A 17,552-nucleotide genomic window follows, 5' to 3' on the forward strand; every position below is an offset into this window, starting at 1 on the left:
CGATGGTTAGTGAGGTATGCTAAACCGCCTCCGTATTCTGTCACTTCTTTCTTGGGATTCTGGCAAGTGCCATTTGTCCTCTTTAGGGGCCAGCTAGTTCTGTCTGCTCCCGAGGACCCTCAGAGCCCCTGGTCAGCAGCTCTGAGGAGGGCCTCCCAGTCTCTGTAGCCTTTGGTCCCTGCGGCGGTGTCTGGGGTTCAGGCACAGCCATGTGGCCGTCTTCCTGAGACCCCCACCTCTGACAAGCCCAGGCCAGAATGCAGGGCCCAGTGTTTCCAGCAGGCTGGGGCTGGGGACGTGGCCACACTGCAGCCAGGCCAGTGGCCAGCAGGGCAGGCCTGGCCCTGGGCCCCCCACAGCCCCCCACAGCCCCAGGGTGATCCAGAGCAAGCTCTGCCCTCCATGGAGCTTCTTTCACTTTCGAGGTCTGCTTCCCTGTTGCACATCAGCCAGCGTGCTTGTCAAGAGAAAGTTAATTAAAAACATATTTTTCTAATTAAATGGTAGGCTGCGCTGTGCGAACAGTGCGACTCTTGTTTAGAGCTCCCTGTTGCCAGGGCGACCAGGGACCCAGCAGAGCAACAGTGCACAGCCAGCCACCCAGGGACACGCGCCCAGCACGGCCCGGCCGCACGCAGCTGGCGGGGATCTGCGCAGGGCGGGCCCGGTGCCCACCCAGCTGTGCCCCACGCCCTCTGTGTCCCCAAGAGGCTGCCCATGTGCCCGCAGATGGGTGTGTGTCACAGCCCAGCAGCTCAGAGGGGCTCTGTATCCCTGGACTCCGCCAGCCCCTGCCCTGCGCTGCACCAGCATACCCAGCCCCACGGGCTCTGCCATCCGGCTGCCAGCCTGTCCCTCACCCAGAGTCCAGAGGCTAAGCCACAGTGCGTCACCTGGCTTGGGGACACACACGCCTGGGGCCTGTGCTGGGGCCTCAGCGGGTGTCGATTCCGCCTGTTTAGTTGAGAATGTTTACTTCCCCTAATTCCTTCATGTGCCATAGTTCTCAGATTTCTAGATGCTAAGAATATTTCAGGTTGGGAAATGAATCCATAAGCGCGCCTCTCTGTCTGTCACCGGGATAGTTCCAGTACTACAGGAATTGACTCTTCATGATGCACGGAACTGTGCATAAACTCCGCGGAGCTCCTGTCGTCCTCAACAGCACTGGGCTCCCTCTCTGTCCCTCCTCTGCTTGGGTCTTGCGGGAGGAGGTTGCCGTTTGCATGTGCAAGTGCATTGTCGCGGACGTCCCACACCTGCTTCACACTGTGGGCTGGAGGTCGTCTGCAGCTGCCCTGTCCTCCCTGCCCCCCATCGCCCTCACGTCTGTCCTTGACCGACGGCGTCTGTCCCCTCCCTCTGACATGCTCACCGTCTCGTGTTTTTGTCTAGTTTACTCATTCCGGCTGCTAAATCTATAACTTTCTCTTTCTGTTGTCTTTTTTCTAATTTCTTAATGGAATAAGAGACTCATTCGTGTTTCATCTTTCTCTTTCAGTCCTAAGAACATTTAATGTTATCAAATTTTCCCTGACTGCGGTTAGATGTGTGTAGCGTAGGTTTTTAATATGAAGTCTTTTCCTTTCTACCAGGTTTCTGGGAAGTTCTGTCCTCACCTCTTCCTCAACCCGAGGGTAGCCAAAGAGAACATCACTCTGCCTCTCTGCTCCCGCCAGGCACTGGGAGCAGTTTCCCTCCAATGCTCTTAAGCGGCTACCCGGGGCATCTCAGTGGGCTGCCTGCTGACCACTGTTTTGGTTTGGTTTTGTCCATTTCTCTGTGGTGTGTTTAGAGGGAAGCTGGCCAGGTTGATTGCAGTGCATGGGGAAGAAGAGATGTTAGTGACCTGGCAGGAGAATGTAAGAAAGAACAGTAAAGCTGGCTACAGCACACAGTGGACACCAGAGTCCAGAGGTGGCCTGTCTGCCGTAAACCAGTTCCAGACCCAGGGCTCCCACTGGGTAAACTGAGGCTTAACTCTGCATCTGAGGGCTTTCTAGACCCAGTTTTGTTCTGTGGTGTCCAGGCAGGAGCAGGTTTTCACCCACCATGGGACTTGTCACCGGTGGATATAAAGGCACTGCACTGAGGACCAGGGGAGGGATTCAGGCCGTGGATGGCCTGCTCTGTCCTTCCTCGTGCAGCCAAGGGACATTGAAGGAGGCCTCTGTCCCCACTGTGCTTGAGGCCAGCCTGGCCTCCACCAGGGCAGGGTCCATGGAAGACTCTTCCTCATTTTCACGGCCTCCAGGATGTCTTAGGGCCCCCAGCTCCCCTGCTGTCCTCCCATCCTTCTCAGTCCTCACAAGAGCCCTGAGGCTGCAGCACGCCCATGGCACTGACAGGGAGACCGAGGCCAGAAGGCTCTGGCCCACGCCTCGCTCCTCCCCTCTGGCTCCCAGAGGGAGCCCTGGTGGCCCTAGGTGCTGGCCTTCAGTTTGGGGCAAGGCTGGGCCTCCCTCTCCTGCAGCTGCTTAAGCCTTCAGGCCAGGGCAGACGCGGAGCTGCGCTGCCCACCAGCCTCACTCAGGGTCAGGCTCGGGGAGCCAAAGGACAGACACAGAGCCACCCACTCAGTGGGGCCGAGGGTGCCCCGCTCAGCTACGATGGTTAATTTGAATTCCGTAAATTCTCGTCATTACAGAGGAGCATGATGCTTCGTGTAATTGGTTTGGGGCCTCTTAAAACTACCATGAAATATTTAAGCCATATTTGAAGGAAACATCTGCGTTTCTACTGGAAAAGGTACAGCAATAGAAAACTGTAATTTTCAAACATGCACGGAAGAGTGAAACATGGAAATCTTAGGTCCTCCTTTTTCTTGCTGCAAGTAATAACATGTCAGGTACTTCGGAGAGTGTTTGGGGGCCCACCCAGGCCTCCCCTCCCCCAGCCCCATGCTAGAGGCCCTGTCACCCCTGCCTGCCCCCGTCCTCCTCAGCAGCCAAGAGCAGCAGCTCTGGCAGTTGGTGACCGTCGGGCAGGGAGCTGGGAGGCCTCCAGGGCCCTGTCCCTGCACCTGCCTCCCCGCCCATCCCAGCCCAGCTGTCCCGCCCACCCTGTGCCCACCCTGGCTCCCATCCCCACACCCTCTGCCCACTGCAGAGGTCACTGCCCTCCTCCAGGCCCTTCAGGCCCGTGTCCCCTGCGCCTTGGGGACTGAGCATTCTCCCAGGGTTATGCACCCTCCGTGCTCTGGGCTACCGGCTCCTCTTCCTCCTTAGTCCTCCCTGTGGCCGGCCTGGGTCTCTCCTGGGGCAGCCATTCCCTCCTGGCCCGCAGTGCCTAGGCCTCAGGTCTGAGCTCTGCCACACCTGTGCCAGCCACCTCCCCGTCTCTGTGGATACCCCAGACCTGCCGCAGTGTGCACCAGACGTCCCAGTGCCCGAGCCGCTGGGATCAGCGGTGTCCAGGCCACTGTAGGGTAGGGAGGGGCACATGGGGCCAGGAGGACACGAAGGCAGAGAGGAGAGCAGGTGAGGCTGAGCCCCACTGCCCCGTACGCCCGGAGAGCCTGTGGGGGCTTCAGTCCAAGGACAGTGGGCCCTGAGGGCTGAGAGCAGGGTGTATGTGCCACGCATCTCCTCAGACGGCTCTGGAGACCCTGTGGCCCACCCTCTGCCCACACCAGGCCTCCTGTCAGGCCTCCTGACGCTGACGCCCAGCTCCCGCTCCCGGAGTCCACACACTGCCACAGCACACGAGGGGCACAAGCTGGATTCTTCTGTACTGGGGGCTGGACCCCAGCCCTTCACCATGAGCTGTGCCCGCAGCCCTTTCTCTGTTCAACTGTGAGACAGGGTCTCGATAAGTTGCGCAGGCTGGGCTCAAACTTTCCATCCTCCTGCCCCCCGCCTCCCAGAGCCCGGGGATTACAGACGTGTGCTAGCACACCTGGCTGTGCCGACCAGCTCATCGGTGCGGCGAGCCTGTCCTTGACGGCATACTTGCTTGTCCACCTCCCAGCCGTTCCACCCACAGCAGTCCAGGTCTGGGTGGATGGCCCGTGTCCACCACCTGTATCTCCAGGCAGCCCTGTGTCCCCTCCCCCAGGAGCAACTGGCTGTGCTGCACCAAGCCCTTGAGGGGCGTAGGAGGCACAGCCTGGGCCTAGTGGGGAAGCACCAAGGCCACCGGGCAGAAGTGAGGGCAGGGCTGGGACGCGCAGTGAGGCCGCACACGGGGAGGGAGGCCTGGGCAGGTGTGGAGACATGCACACAGACCCGACCTGCCCGGCATCCAGTTTCCAGCTGGCAGCGGGGAAACTGAGGCTGGGGGCGTCCAGGGAAGCCCAGGGCTGGTTTCTTGCCCCACAGTAAGCACCCTCATGACAAAGGGGTCCCCTGGGATGCACACTGTAGAGGAGAAATGTGTTTTGCCCAGACCCTGCCCCTACAGACACCACAGCCTCTCCTGCGGGGGCACAAGGTCCCTCCAGCCCCCACCCTGTGTTCCCTTCTGGGTGCTTGGGTCCCTGGCTTCCGAGATCTCCCAGCCCCTCCAGCGGACATGGCCCCAGAGCAGGTCCAGGACTCCAGAGGAGGCAGGCAGAGGGCGGCATACAGCCGGCAATGGTACAGGCAGGAAGGACGTGTGGCTGGACCCTGGCAGCCAGCACCTGACCCGAGGAGCCCTGTGTCCCTCTGCAAAACAGGGAAGTGGCAGTGCCAGAGCGGGGGGTGCAAGGGGCCTGCAGGGCCCAGAGCAGGGCGCTTTCCCACGGCCTCCCACTGCCACAACTCTGCCCGCCCTGGGGATGGAGGCCAGCTGACCAAGACAGTCATGAAAGCCACCGGCCAGCTGTCCCCAAAGGCCACCTGTCTTCCCACGAAGGAGAAGCAGCCAGCAGGGCCCCAAGACCAGGTTCCTGCCGCTGTCCTGAGGTGCAGGCCCAGCCCTGGACAGGGGCAGAAGGGCTGTATGTCCATCCCAGCTTTGATGTCACTGCCCGGGCAGCAGAGCCAGCTGTGGGCACTGTGCCCAACCCGGGTCCCTGGGGCCCCTGGGGGAGGGCGGGAACAGCTAATGAGTTCCAGGAGGTCAGCTGTGCGGGGCCCACAGCCCATAAACCCTTTATTGGTGTCTCAGGAGGGGAAACCCGGATGTGGCCATTTATTTATTTTGGATTTCACTTTTCTCTTCTCTTTATAACATGCGCTTGCAGGACTGTAACTGGATTTTTAAAGAAACAGGCTCCTTTTCCAGTGGAAGGGAACTCTTTGTTTTTCTGGTCTTGGAGAAAGCAGTCCTTAGTTTTGTAAAACTTGGTCCACTGACCCTGTAACTTTGCCTGTACAAACCCACCACGTCCCGGGCCCAGGCATAGGCAGGACAGCAGATCCGCCCAGCCCTGAGGGAGGACTTCAGGCCGCTGCTGCCCCTGCCCCGAGAACATTCCTGGCCACAGCAGGCGGAAGCCAGGGCGGGCACTGGACCGCAGTGAGCAGGACTTGGTGCCAGGCCTGGCTTGGTGCCTGCCTGGACCTGGTGAGCTTGTGAGGTGGCCCAGCAGGATACCCAGGTTCCCAGGGCTGCCGGCAGGGCTCCTCTTCTGGGCCATCTCCACACAAGGGAGAGAATCCGGGATCCAGGGGTGTCCTCCCGAGGGTGTGGCACAGGGCCACGGAGCCTCCACTTGCACTTAGGGAGTGGTTGCTTCCTGGCATTGAGCCCACCGCCTGTGGCTAAGGAGGGCACTGCCAGGGCAGCTTCAGACCCCGAGGAGGGTGATGCCACTGCGGCAGACTCACTGGGACAGGGTCGGCATGTGCACTGGGGCTGGGCATGCATGCCTCAGTAGGAGCACTTTGCTGAAGGCCAGGGAGCTTCAGGAGCTGAGGCTTCCTGTGCCACCCACCTGGAGAGAGAGGTCCCTGCGAGGGTCTCTGTGAGCTCCTGGCCCTGCTCTCCTGAGCGCCCACTCTGACTGCAGACTTGGAACCCCAGCAGGCAGCACCCTTGCCAACCCCACCAGCTCCAGGGCCTCAAAGCTCTGAGTGCCCTTCCCACGGCACTCGGGCTCCCCAAGAGCAGGCTGGCCAGACCTTGGATCCCTGCCCAGAGGCCACTGCAGCCCCCCACAAGTCCTCCCCTGCTCTGCAGATGGAGCAGGAAGTGCCAGCCACTGAGAAGGGGCAGCTGGGCCAGTCCCTGAGTAGCCTGCACCAGGAGGTGGATGGGGCCCTGCGGCAGAACCAGCGGCTGCAGGTGAGCTGGCCCAGTGCACGGAGCTCTGCAGCCTTGGTGGGGAGCAGGGTGGGCTCCAGCAGGCTTGAGTCCGTGGGAAGGGTACAGCTGTGGGGGCCCCATGGGGTCACACCTGGGTTTTCCCCAGGGCCCCTGCCCTCCTGAAACACTGAAGTCTCCATGGCTGTGTGAGGCCTGTAGGGGCCCCTGTGAGACAGGCCTGACTTGGCAGAAGGGGGAACAGGCAAGCCCGTGGGGCACACAGACTGAGGGGTCCCCCAGGCCAGGGCTGACACCACAGGTGGGGCTCAGAGGCCTCAGTCTCCCCTTCTGTCACCAAACTCATCCAGACAAGAACCTGGGGGAGTGGTGAGCAAGTGCTCCCTTCAAGGCTCTCAGGACCCCAGCAGGGCCAGCAGGAAAGTGGGTGCCCCTGAACAGACTCCACGCCCCAAGGCCGTGGCTTGGGTCTGGCCTGTGGCAGTGTGTGCCGAGCGCATCTCTGCTGCCTGTCACGGGCCAGGCCAGGGTCCAGCAGGGTCCAACCGGGAAGGGAACAGTGCCCCCAGACAGGGAGGACCCTGGGCAGCCTCCACTGCAGAGGCAACGAGAGGCCCATGCGCTTGCTGCAGGCCCAGCTGCAGGCCACACGGGCCCTGGCGTCCCGAGAGCAGATCCACCAGCGGTGGATGAAGGGGCTGGAGCAGCAGGTAGGTCCGGGCCAAGCCAGGGGACCACATGTTGGGCACCCTGTCCTGCTGCCCTTTCAGGGCTGCGTCTGTCCCACACCCAGGAGGGAGGTGGGGATGGCTTCCAGGGCAGCTCATCACCTCTCTGGGCACTGCCCCGTCCATAGAGTGGGGTGGCCAGAGGGGCTGTGTGAAGGGTGGGAGCTGGGAACCCACAGTGGACCCTCGGTCCTTCAGGGTGAGGGTGCACACAGGGCCTCCGCATGAGTGTGCGTGGCATCACACACGTGCACACACAGCACACCTGCCAGGCTGAGCCGTAGGCCTCAGAGCTGCCAGACCTCAGAGCCCTGTGTTCAGAACCCTGCTTTACAGACAAGGAAACGGAGGCCCAGAGACTGCCCAGGGTCAGCCTGTCACCGTCCCGGGGCCTCCAGCCATGTTTTACTTCCCTGTCGCTGAGTGTCTCAGGGTCTACATGGACCACTGTGGGTGGGCAGTGGCCTCTGTCCCCAGGATGCCATAGGTGGCAGTCATGGTGAGGGGCCCCTGCATCCCCTCTGGCTGCTGCTGAGCCCATCCTGGCATTTCTCTCCACGAAAGCCTCCTGCCAGCCCTCCCGGTACACAGCCCTCCACACCATGCGCGGGGCCTGGCCGAACACCACCCGCCCCGCCTGACAGGCTCCCTGCCATCCCCAGGTGGCCAGCCTGAAGGAGCAGCTGGACCAGGAAGTGCGGCAACGGCCACATGGCCACCTCCACCAGGCCTCCCGGGCCAGGCAGTGAGCCCACTGCAGACACTGCACAGCTCGGCTGCCTGCAGCCCTGAGCAGCCGGACACGGGCTCCTCCGGGCAGGGGACCCAGGCGGCCGAGGACCTGGGCTGAGAAAGCTCAGCGGTGCTGCAGAGGGGGCAGTGCAGGAGGGACACAGGCACCTGGCCAGAGCTGCCTACCCACTCCCTGGGGCACTCTGGCCCCACCGGGGCTCTGCCGCTGGCTGGGCTGGCCCGGCTGCCGGTCACTCCTCTCCAGCACCCTTCCTGCCACAGGGAGCAGGCTGTGGATGCCTCCTCAGCCCGCCCTTGGCGTGGCGCTCATTTCCGCTTCGGACCTGCCGTTCTTGCCAGGACCTGGTGGCCGGGTCTTGCCAGGCAGGCTTCCTTGGCCACAGGCTGCATTCCCAGCCTCGCTCTGTAAACACCGGGAAGCACGTGGGAAACATTTCCACCAACACGAGCCAAAAACACAATGTCCCGCAAGGCCAGCCGCCACATCCCACGTCCAGAGGCTGTGGAACCTCCTGAGTCCAGGAACTGCCTCCTGTCACGGTGGCAGGTGGCTGGAAATGACTCAGATTCGAGTCCCTGTGACTCACTGGCCACAAGAGGTACTAAAGTGTGAAATCTGAAGTTGTTCCAGAGGTTCCTGCATCCCCAGTGGGGAGACACTGGGAAAATTCCTGTGAGTTGCCACAGGGGTCTGTTACAGCCACCTGCTGGCCTCTTCCCTGGTCTCCCCAAGGAACTGGTCAGTGATGCACCTTCCTCTGCTCTCACATTGTAAGCAGCACCTTTAGGGCCAGGCACCAGGCCACAGGAAAATCCTGTGTGCCTTGGCCCAGGCTGCCCTCAGGGCCCGGGCATGGGATGCCACCCACTCTGCCCACCATGAGCCATGACCACGCTGTCAGAGGCTGTCCTCTCTGGTCAGCCCTGGGACCTACTTGAACTTAGTAAGGGAGTGACACATTCTAAGTCCCCAAAGCCAGGGCCGGGCAGGTGACCAGAGGCCCCCTGGCCTGTCCACGCTGCTCGCTCATCAGTGGCAGAGTAAGAAGGATCCACAGCTCAGCCCAGCTCTGATGGGAGGCTCCAGGCACAGGAGCTAGTGGTGGCAGGATGCCCTGATGGCTATGTGCCCACCACAGTGGCCAGGCATGGGCAGCGGTGAGCCACTGGAGCAGAGCTTGCTTGCCCTGGTGCCAGGCGGTGTCCTGCAAAACACAGCATGTGGCAGATTTGTCTGCCTCCTCCCTCTGCACCCACCTGGAGGACAGCAGGGCCCTCCGGGAGGTGAGGGTAGAGAACTGGGTGGGCAAGGAGGAAGAAGGCCTGGACACCTGCCCTGAGCCACACCCAGAGTCTGAGGGGAGGGGACCGTGACAGCCCCACAGTGGCCTGCTCCCCAGAACTCTGGAGAAAGCGGGGCCCGGCCTCCGAGAGGCCGCCACAGTGACATTCATCCCACAAGCATGGGCAGCCTCGCAGGTGTCTGCGGGGCTCCGAGGTGACCCTCAGGCCTGGTGCCTGCAGGGGACAGGCCCCAGGGTGCCTTATGGACACTGGATTTCCACACAGCTTTGCGCCCTAGGGCCCATGTGCGGCTCCTTAGGTGGCCTCGGGGGCCTTCACAGCTCCAAACCGAATCTTTGGGGGCCACCCCCCAGGTGTGGCTCAGGCTCAATGTTCCCACCCTTACACAGCTCAGGACTGGCATTGCAAAAAAATAAATCACAGAGAATCAGAACATAAAGATCATAACCAACCCCAACATCAAGGTGGACCCCACGTGGCCTGTTCCCTGCAGGTACCAGGCCTTAGGGCCCCTTCTTTCCTTTGTCTAGCATGCAGGTTCGTGGGACAGTTGAGGTCATACCTTGTGAGCTACTTGGAACATTACCTTTTGAAAGCCAGTTTTACTGTTGTAATGAGATTAGGGTTTTTCCATGTCGTTAAAAATGCCTCTGAAGCACAACTGTCAGCCGAGCTAGCTCCAGGGACCACGAGGGAAGCAGAACAGACGGGACTGTCTCTACAGGGCCCAGGATGCCTCCTGGAGCCCAGTCACCCTGGCCCCATGTGCAGCCCCTGCCGAGGCAGAGGGGATGAGCCAGTGCTCAGGAGGCTCGGGTCTCCATCCCCCGAGGGCAGGAGCACCAGCGCCTGTGCCACCTGCAGCATCTGCTGCCTCCCTCTTTCCTCAGCACCAAGCAACATCGCCTCTGGGGAAGTAAATGCCAAGCCCCACTGGCTCCTCCCCAGGAGGAGCTGAGGTCCTGCATGGGTGGCAGGCATGGGGCTGCGAGTGCACACGGTGAGGAGCGGGTCGGGCTGTGCCGTCCCCTGCCTGCCCCACACAGCCTCACGGGTGGGGGATCCACAGGTGCTGTCCCCTCTCCCCTGTCCTGCTTCTCTCCCCTGGACTGGGGAGGTTTACTGGGGGCCGGACCTCTGGCTGCACCCATGGGGTGGGAACGCCAGGGACCACCTGGTGGGACCAGCTGGGGGCCCCTTGCTTCGCCGCCACCTCTGGTCCTGTGGGACTGGGGACCAAGCCCAGTTCTCCTTCCCTTCCCACCGGGTGCCCAAGTCCTGAGTGGCCTGGGGTGGCTCCGGGGCTCCCTGTCTATGCTGCACACAAATCAGGCCCTAAATTAAAGTGCCACAGGGCCACGGGGCAGGCTCCAGTTTCCTGCCACAGAACATGAGCCCGCTTGATAAAGCAACTTTGGTTTTGATAAATGTGGATTTTCTGTGGCAGAGACAAAGGCGCCCTTGAGCCCAGAGGGACCTAAAACAGCACAGTGCTGAAAAGTATTTCCTGATCATATTTTTAGCACCTGAAAAAAAAACACATTTTTTTCTCCTTTTTGCCTGTGGAGTCGTGTTTTTTGGTTTTTTGTTTTTTTCTGTTAATGAAATGCAATGCCCAGCAGCAGTGGGGCCTGTGTTAACCCCAAGTCTCCCAGGCCTGGCTGGAAATCTGCACAGGCGAAGGCTGGTGGCGGTCAACACACAGGGCCCGGGTGGCTCTGAGCTGGGCCCTGCTTCCCGAGCCGCTGTTCCAGGGGTCACAAGCCAGCCAGGCGCCCACCTGGGCCAGCTGCTCGGCCATACATCTACTGAGCACTAGCACGTGCCTGCCGCTGAGCTGGGCCCCCAGGTAGACCCACACCAGCCCAGTGGGTTTCCCAGCACCCATCGAGGATGTCCCCAGGACAGGAGGCCGAGCAGGAATGCAGGGCGAGTGTGGCACTGCGCCCCTTGGTGCTGTGGGCAGGAAGAGCAGCCTCGTGTCCCGTGCTGTGGCCTTGTGGGAGCCCTGAGCTTCCACCCCGAAAAACCAACCACCAAGGGCAGGGCTTGCCAGCAGGCCCCAGCCCACTGCAGAGAGGGTGGAGGCTGCCAGGCAGCCACAGAAAAGCCTGTCCTAGGTCCTGGCACACGACAAGGCTTCCTGGCAACTCTGGCCTTGAGCCTCCAGTGTGGGGACCATGTCCTGACCCTGACCCTCTTGGCAGTGTGTGGGTTGCCACACCACAGCGGTGCTGTTGTCATGGGCTCTCAAAGTCAGGAGCCTGGCCTGGGGATGATTCTCCCACAGCCACTGTGGGCCAGGGCTGGCACCTCCCCAACCTCAGTTTACCCTTCCACAAAGCAGGGGGGATGGAGGCAGACAAGCCAGGCTCCAGGTGCAGGATCTCACTCTGAGGGTCATGCTGGTGCAGGGGGGGCCAGCCGAGAGCCTCCTCCAATCCTGTGCTCAGCTCTGATACCACAGCTGGGAGTCCGGGACCATGGGCCCATCCGGGAAGACCAGTGCGGTGCTCAGAGCCCTCCCCTGCCTCTTAGCAGTAAGGTCGAATGTTTCTTGCATGGGCACACTGGAGACATTTTAGGAAACCCTGTGGAGAAAAAGAAAAGTTAAATATGAAACTACCACCTTGGGGGCAGCTGCTGTCACTGCACAGCTTCTCCGCCCGCCTTTGGGGGTGCACTCTTGTCTTTGGGGCCCAAGTTTGGTACAACACTGGGATATGAGAGCAGACAGGATGTGGGCACTGAGGTGCAGTCCAAGGCCCAGGGACACAGGTGGACCAGGTGCCCCCAGAGAGGGACAGACCCAGGGTGATGCCCCGGGTGCCAGCTGGGGCGGCCGCAGGTGGGGACCCGGAGTCCACATCAGGAGCGCCTGGGGACCCCTCCCGCCAGGCAGGACTGCAGCATCTGTGGGCTCCAGGGCCTGAGTGACAGTCTCCCCAGGGGGTCTGCTGCACCCAGGGGCCTGGACAGGCATTTTCTCCTGCAGGCAGCAGGAGACCTCCCCTGAAATGCGTCTGCTGCGGCTGTGCCCGTGGAGACTGCTTGATGCCTTGAAGCCCCAGCTCCCCAGCAGTGAGGCATCTTAGGGACCCAGGTCTGCCTGGAACTGCGCTGCGGGGCGGGGAGCCTCCCCTAGGCCGACCCAGGGAACCTGGGCCCAGGGGAGCGCTCACTCCAGCGCCCAGGCAGGCCAAGGCCGGGGCGCCTGGAACTGGCTCTTTAAGGGCCGCTCATTTGCATGCCCCGCCCCCTCCCCGCCCCCCGCCGCGAGTGTATTTAAAGGCGCCCACCGGCGACCTCGCGTAGCCTGGACGGTGCGGCCACCTGCCCGCGGACTGCGGGGTGCCCGATCGAGATGCGGCGCGGCGCCGTCTGGGCGCTGCTGCTGGCCGCGGCGCTGGGGCTCGGGGCGCGCGGGGCGCACGGGTCGGTGGCGCTCGCCAACTTCTACCCCTTCGGCGCGGCGCGTGGCGACGCCGTGACCCCGAAGCAGGACGACGGTGGCTCTGGGCTGCGGCCGCTCTCCGTGCCCTTCCCGTTCTTCGGCGCCGAGCACTCCGGCCTCTACGTGAGTACCGCGTCGCGGGCAGGGTCGCCCGCCCCGACTCCCCACCGCGGCGTCTGGGCGCCCGGCGGTGCCGGGTTGAGTGAGGACAGCGCTCCCGCGCCAGGCGCACGGCGGCCGGCAGGGCAGAGGCGCGGCGGGCGGGGCGGCAGCGGCCGCACGGCCTCGGCTCTGGGGTCCCGAGTGGGCACCTGGCCTAGGAGAGTCTCGGCCCCTCCTCTGGCCGCTTCCGAGTCTCCAGGTGACACTGGAGGCCCGGGGCAGGAGGCTGCGACCCTGCTCCTGCGGGCACCCCTGTTTGGCAGAGCGGGGCTGGGCGGGGCTGGCGGCTCTGGCAGCGTGGAGGGGCTCTGCCCTGAGCCTTCTCCCTGCGCCCACCCGGGCTCAGACCTGCGCAGGACCCGTCTGGGGCCTGGGACATGCATGCAGGAACGGAAGGAAGCCGCCACCCTGGCCGCCCTGGGGGCGGAATGTGGCAAGGGGCCACTGTGGGTGCCTGAATCCTGCGGGTCGTGTGTGGAGACATGGGCAGCTGGCCTGCAGTCACCCCAACATGTTGCCCAGCCACGACCTGTGCCACGTGCAGCACCATCACCACCGCCGTTCTTGTCATTGGCTGTACCAGGTCCCATGGTTAGCGCGCGCTCCTGCGCACACACGCGCACACACACGCACACAGGCGCACGCGCACGCACACACACGCACGCGCCCGTCACCGTGAGCCCCCGCACCTTCACACCGCCGGGATGGTCTCCTCCGTGGGCACTGGCTTTCCATCCCCCGAACCCTCGCCCTCACCATCCCAGCCACAGCCTCTGCACTGTTGTCACTGTCCTGAGCGCCATGTCCACGGGCCTGTGCACTACCAACGCATCCTTCAACACCCCGCACCCCGCAGCACCAGCACATCCACAGCGCCCGCCACTGTGACCCCACCTGACCTCCCTGTGCCCACTCAGGTCAGGGCAGGCGGTGACGTGACTGCATGTGCGTGCGTGTGCGTGTAGATCCTTTCCTGAAAGTCCCTTTGGGTCAGGACTTGGCAGAGGGGCAGGGTGGACTCCTGAAGTGTGAAGTGGGCAGGCAGAGCCCGCTCGGGGTCTGTCCAGCCGGAAGAGGCAGAATGTCTTAGGAATGGGAGAGCCTGTGTTGGCACCACCCTCACAGATCTCTGTCCAAACGTTCCTTAGGCATTTGAGCCAGGCTCAACCTTACCACTCAAATCACAGGTGAAAATATTATTAAAACAGTTGATCCTCTGAACAGCCGCACCAAAAACAGCTACCCTTGCCAAAATCCTCCCTGGTGTCATTGTACACAGGGAGATGCTGTTCTGAATGGAAAGATCTACTCACAAAATAAATGGTTTCATCAGAAACGAGCCTCTGGCTGCTAGCAAAGCACCTGTCTCCATAAGAGCTTTTTCCTGAAACAGAGATAGTGTTAAGGAAACACTTGTCGATGTGGACACTATGTGGCACTCCACCTTTCCGTTTGCTTAGCAGGAAAGAAATGGGATTCTCTAGGGAGCCCTGCCCAGGGCACCTGGCGTCACGTAGCCAGGAGCACTCTGGCCAGGACAGAGGTGTGCAGGGTACAGAGGCAGAGCCTGACAGAGAGGAGGGAGGTGTTTCCTCTGGAGTAAAGGAGGCCGGACATCCCTGCCCTGTCCCGAAGTGCAGTGCCACATGGTCAGCAAGGTGCAGCATGGACAGCTCCAAGCCCAGCACCTGTGTCTGGTGAACCAGGGTCTCAGCTCTGGCCTCTCGTGCCTTCTGTCCCTAGCCTGTGGCTTGGCCTGAGCAGGCTTAGAACATGAGTGAGGGAATAAAAGAGAATGTCTTGTCCTTGTGCTGTCCACTGTCACACAGAAGCTAGATGTGCCCTGTGTGAGACCAGTGCCCCTTGGGCCATGGGGAGCAGCCCAGAGTGTGCCACTTTTCACACGGTGGACCTGTCTAGAAGGGACCCACCATGCTTTCTCGTGTCACAGTGGCTGTACTTGGCACGGTGTGAGGCTCTGAAATGGCCGAGAGCACATTTGATTACTACGGTTCTGAACCCCAGCAAGGGTAACGCTGCTGAGGCATGGGGTGCAGCCATCGCAGGAAAACTGGTTTTCTGGGCCCCAGAAGCCCCTGGGGCCTAGAGAGCACATCCTCTTGCTGGGGCAGGGAGGTAGGTGGCCCACTAGTTACCTGTCCAACCTGAGCCTCTAGAGTGGGCTCATACATTGTGACAACGCCTGACCACTGCATCTTAGAAACTCTTCACCTCCTGTCTTTTGGAAAGCTTTGGGGCCAATCCAAGAAATGAAGAGCCTTGAATGGGAGGCAGAAGGGTTTGGGGTCAGGGGCGGGCTGTGTCCCTGCAGAGCCCACAGGCAACTTGCCATCAACTGGGCCTCTTGGCCTTGAACGCTTGCTGGCCAGCAGTGCCCTCTGGGGCCCCCTGAGGCACAAACATGTCCCCCTGCCTGTCTGCTCAGCCTGGATCCACCTCCCAATCCTGAGAGCCAGGCCTGGCCCTGCCCTGCCCTCCGTGCTGTCATTGCTTACAGGCAGCTGGTGACCTCTGCTAGTCCTTCCACAAGCCTCAGTTTACCACCTCTCAGAGTGGGCAGTGCTTTCCTCTCCTGTGCCGCTACCAGAGCTGTGTACACTCAGGCCAGTTTGTCCTTGTGGCTCAGAGCAGACTTTCCACGGGACAGAGCTGATGGCCGCACAGTGGTGACGATGATGGCTGCACATACGTCACAGGCATGGGCATGGCGGGAGCTGGACTAGGGAAGGTGGGATCGGGCCGGAGTTGCAGATGCTGGCCCGGATGCTGGTGGTTGGCAGGCATCCTGCTGCACACAGCCCAGCCCACCCCCGTAGGACCTGTGGAAAGAGGGGCTCACTGGGAAGCCAGGTCAGGGGTGCAAGTGTGATGCGCGTGTGAAGACAGGTGAGCCTGCCTGGGGGCACACAGCACAGCAGCTGGTAAAGGTGACAGAGACCATCGACTTGCTGTTGGCACCACCGTCTGCCTCCTGAGGGCACTGGTCTCTGGTGAGCCCTTTCCCACTGCAGGAGCGGAATACGGGTGGCAGGTGGAGCCCCTCATCTGGACAGGGCCGGACTGCCCAGCATGCAGAAAGAGAGGCTGAGGTGTGAACAGAGGGGGAGACTCTAGACGGGGGTGGGCCTGGGGGGAGCAGGACCCCAAGAGAAGCGGTGTCTGGTTACGAGGGAAGCAGTGGGGTGGGCATGTTGGGTGCGAGCAACGTTGCTTTGCTTCGCTGCAGCCTGAGGGACCAACAGGGCTTCTTCTCCAACAGCACCGTCAGCGACGCCCCTCAGCACCTGACTGACTGGGCCTGGCTCTCTCTCTGGCGAGGGCAGGAGTGTGGCCTCAGTCTTCTCGAGCAGTCTGGAAATCACTTTAATTGGAGGGTTTAAACCATTGATCCTTCGTGTGTTCTTCGCATGGTGGAGGTTTAACCTGTTGTTTTCCTGTGTGTTACATCTGTTCTCTATATTCCTTCTCTCGGAGGTTTTTAAAAAGGATTTCGTGTTATCTCGATTGTTGGCTTATCAGTATCTATTTTCAATGATTGCTGTAGGGTTATCATATTGTCTATCTTTAAATATTCTGCCCCTTCAAATAAGAGCCCCAAAATAATATAAATCTATTACCCCCTTCTGGCCTTCATGTTGTTGTCATAAACGTTACATATATTACAAAACTGATAACACATTGTCACTTAAAGAGATTTAAAAACTAGAAAGCCTAGAGCCTGGTGTGAGGTGCAGCCTTCAATCCCAGCAACTGGGAGGTGAGGCAGGGGGATCAGAACAAGATTGAGGCCACCCTGGGCTCCATGGTGAGAGCCTGTCTCAAATAGTAAAACAGAGACGAGAGCAAAGCCTTTTAGGGTTAGCCACATATTCTCCTTTCCCAGTCTCTCTTAGTCCCCATAGGTCCACATTTCCATTTTACACCAGTCCGCTTTGCATGAAAGACTTCCTGTAGTGTTTCTCAGTTGTACAGACCTGCCAGGCTAAGTTACCTTATCTGAAAATTTCTTTATTTACCTTCAGTTTTGAAAGCTGCGTCTGCTGAATCAGCGTGGAATTCTAGGTTGGCTGTGTGGTTTGAGGAGTTTTGTTTTTTCTTTTGTAAACCTGCTACTCATGGTCCTTAGATCTGCTCCAGATGAGGTGTCTGCTGTTGTTCTTTGTTCATTCTGTGTAATGTGTCTTTTTTCCTCTTATCACTTTCAAAATTTATCACTGCATTTCAGCAATTTCATTTTTAGGTGCATTTTTAAAGATTCTTTTCCCTTCTCTTTGGGGCTTATTAAGACCTGTGATTTGTAGGTACTGTATATAGTTTTCATGAAATTTGGAAAAATTCTCAGCCATCTTCAAATATTTTTCTTCAGTTCTTTGTCCCTTTCATTTGAAGACTCAAATTATACGTGCATCAAACTGTGTATGGCTGTCCAGAACTCAGTGACACTTGCTTCTTTTCTCTCAGTTCTTTGTCCCTGGTCGATCATTTTGGTTATTTCTATAAATATGTCTTCAAGTTCACAAATTTTTTCTTCTGCAGTGTCTAACCTCCTGTTCATCTCATTTCACCATATTTTCATGTCAATTTTTTATAGAAGTCCTTTAGATCTTTTGTGCGTTTTTTGTTTCTCCCCTCCTTGTGTTGATGTTTTCTTTTATATTCGGAACATGTATTTGTTTGTTTTGTTTTGTTTGACAGGGTCTCACTATGTAGTCTAGGCTGGCCTTGAACTCACCATGTAGCCAGGCTGGCCTGGAACTTGTCCTGACCCTCCTGCCTCAGCCTCCTGAGTGCTGGGATTATAGACGTGTAGCACCATTCCCCACTCAGTTCTGAGCGTATTTTTAGTATTTATAATAGTTTATAATTGTTGCCTACACAATTGCAAGTAATTTTTAATACAATCTTTGTATACCTGCACAGTAAATTAAAAAGACTGGTAA

General features: G+C 59.8%; 2 protein-coding genes across 10 annotated transcripts in view; both read left to right on the forward strand.

Moving 5' to 3' along the window:
- The window catches only part of Crocc2 (ciliary rootlet coiled-coil, rootletin family member 2), a 49,946-nt gene extending 39,413 nt beyond the window's left edge, over positions 1 to 10,533 (forward strand). For 8 of the 9 annotated variants that reach the window (XM_021247331.2, XM_021247330.2, XM_087210812.1 and 5 more), the window contains 3 exons: positions 6,106 to 6,210; positions 6,822 to 6,899; positions 7,580 to 10,533. In XM_021247331.2, coding sequence (XP_021102990.2) covers positions 6,106 to 6,210; positions 6,822 to 6,899; positions 7,580 to 7,666 — 270 coding nt within the window. In that variant the 3' untranslated portion in view covers positions 7,667 to 10,533. Of the gene's footprint in view, positions 1 to 1,595; positions 3,983 to 6,105; positions 6,211 to 6,821; positions 6,900 to 7,579 lie in introns of those variants that run through there. The other variant, XM_087210814.1, reaches the window with a different exon arrangement.
- A 1,770-nt stretch (positions 10,534 to 12,303) lies between these two features.
- The window catches only part of Sned1 (sushi, nidogen and EGF like domains 1), a 58,246-nt gene continuing 52,997 nt past the window's right edge, over positions 12,304 to 17,552 (forward strand). Inside the window, 1 exon segment of the mRNA XM_013066898.3 lies at positions 12,304 to 12,552. Within this exon segment, the coding sequence (XP_012922352.2) occupies positions 12,340 to 12,552 (213 nt within the window). The 5' untranslated portion in view covers positions 12,304 to 12,339.

Source organism: Heterocephalus glaber, unplaced genomic scaffold (genome assembly GCF_053883595.1).
Source record: "Heterocephalus glaber isolate CG9 unplaced genomic scaffold, H.glaber_assembly_v1.0 deba00001226, whole genome shotgun sequence".
Classification (NCBI taxonomy): Eukaryota; Metazoa; Chordata; class Mammalia; order Rodentia; family Bathyergidae; genus Heterocephalus; species Heterocephalus glaber.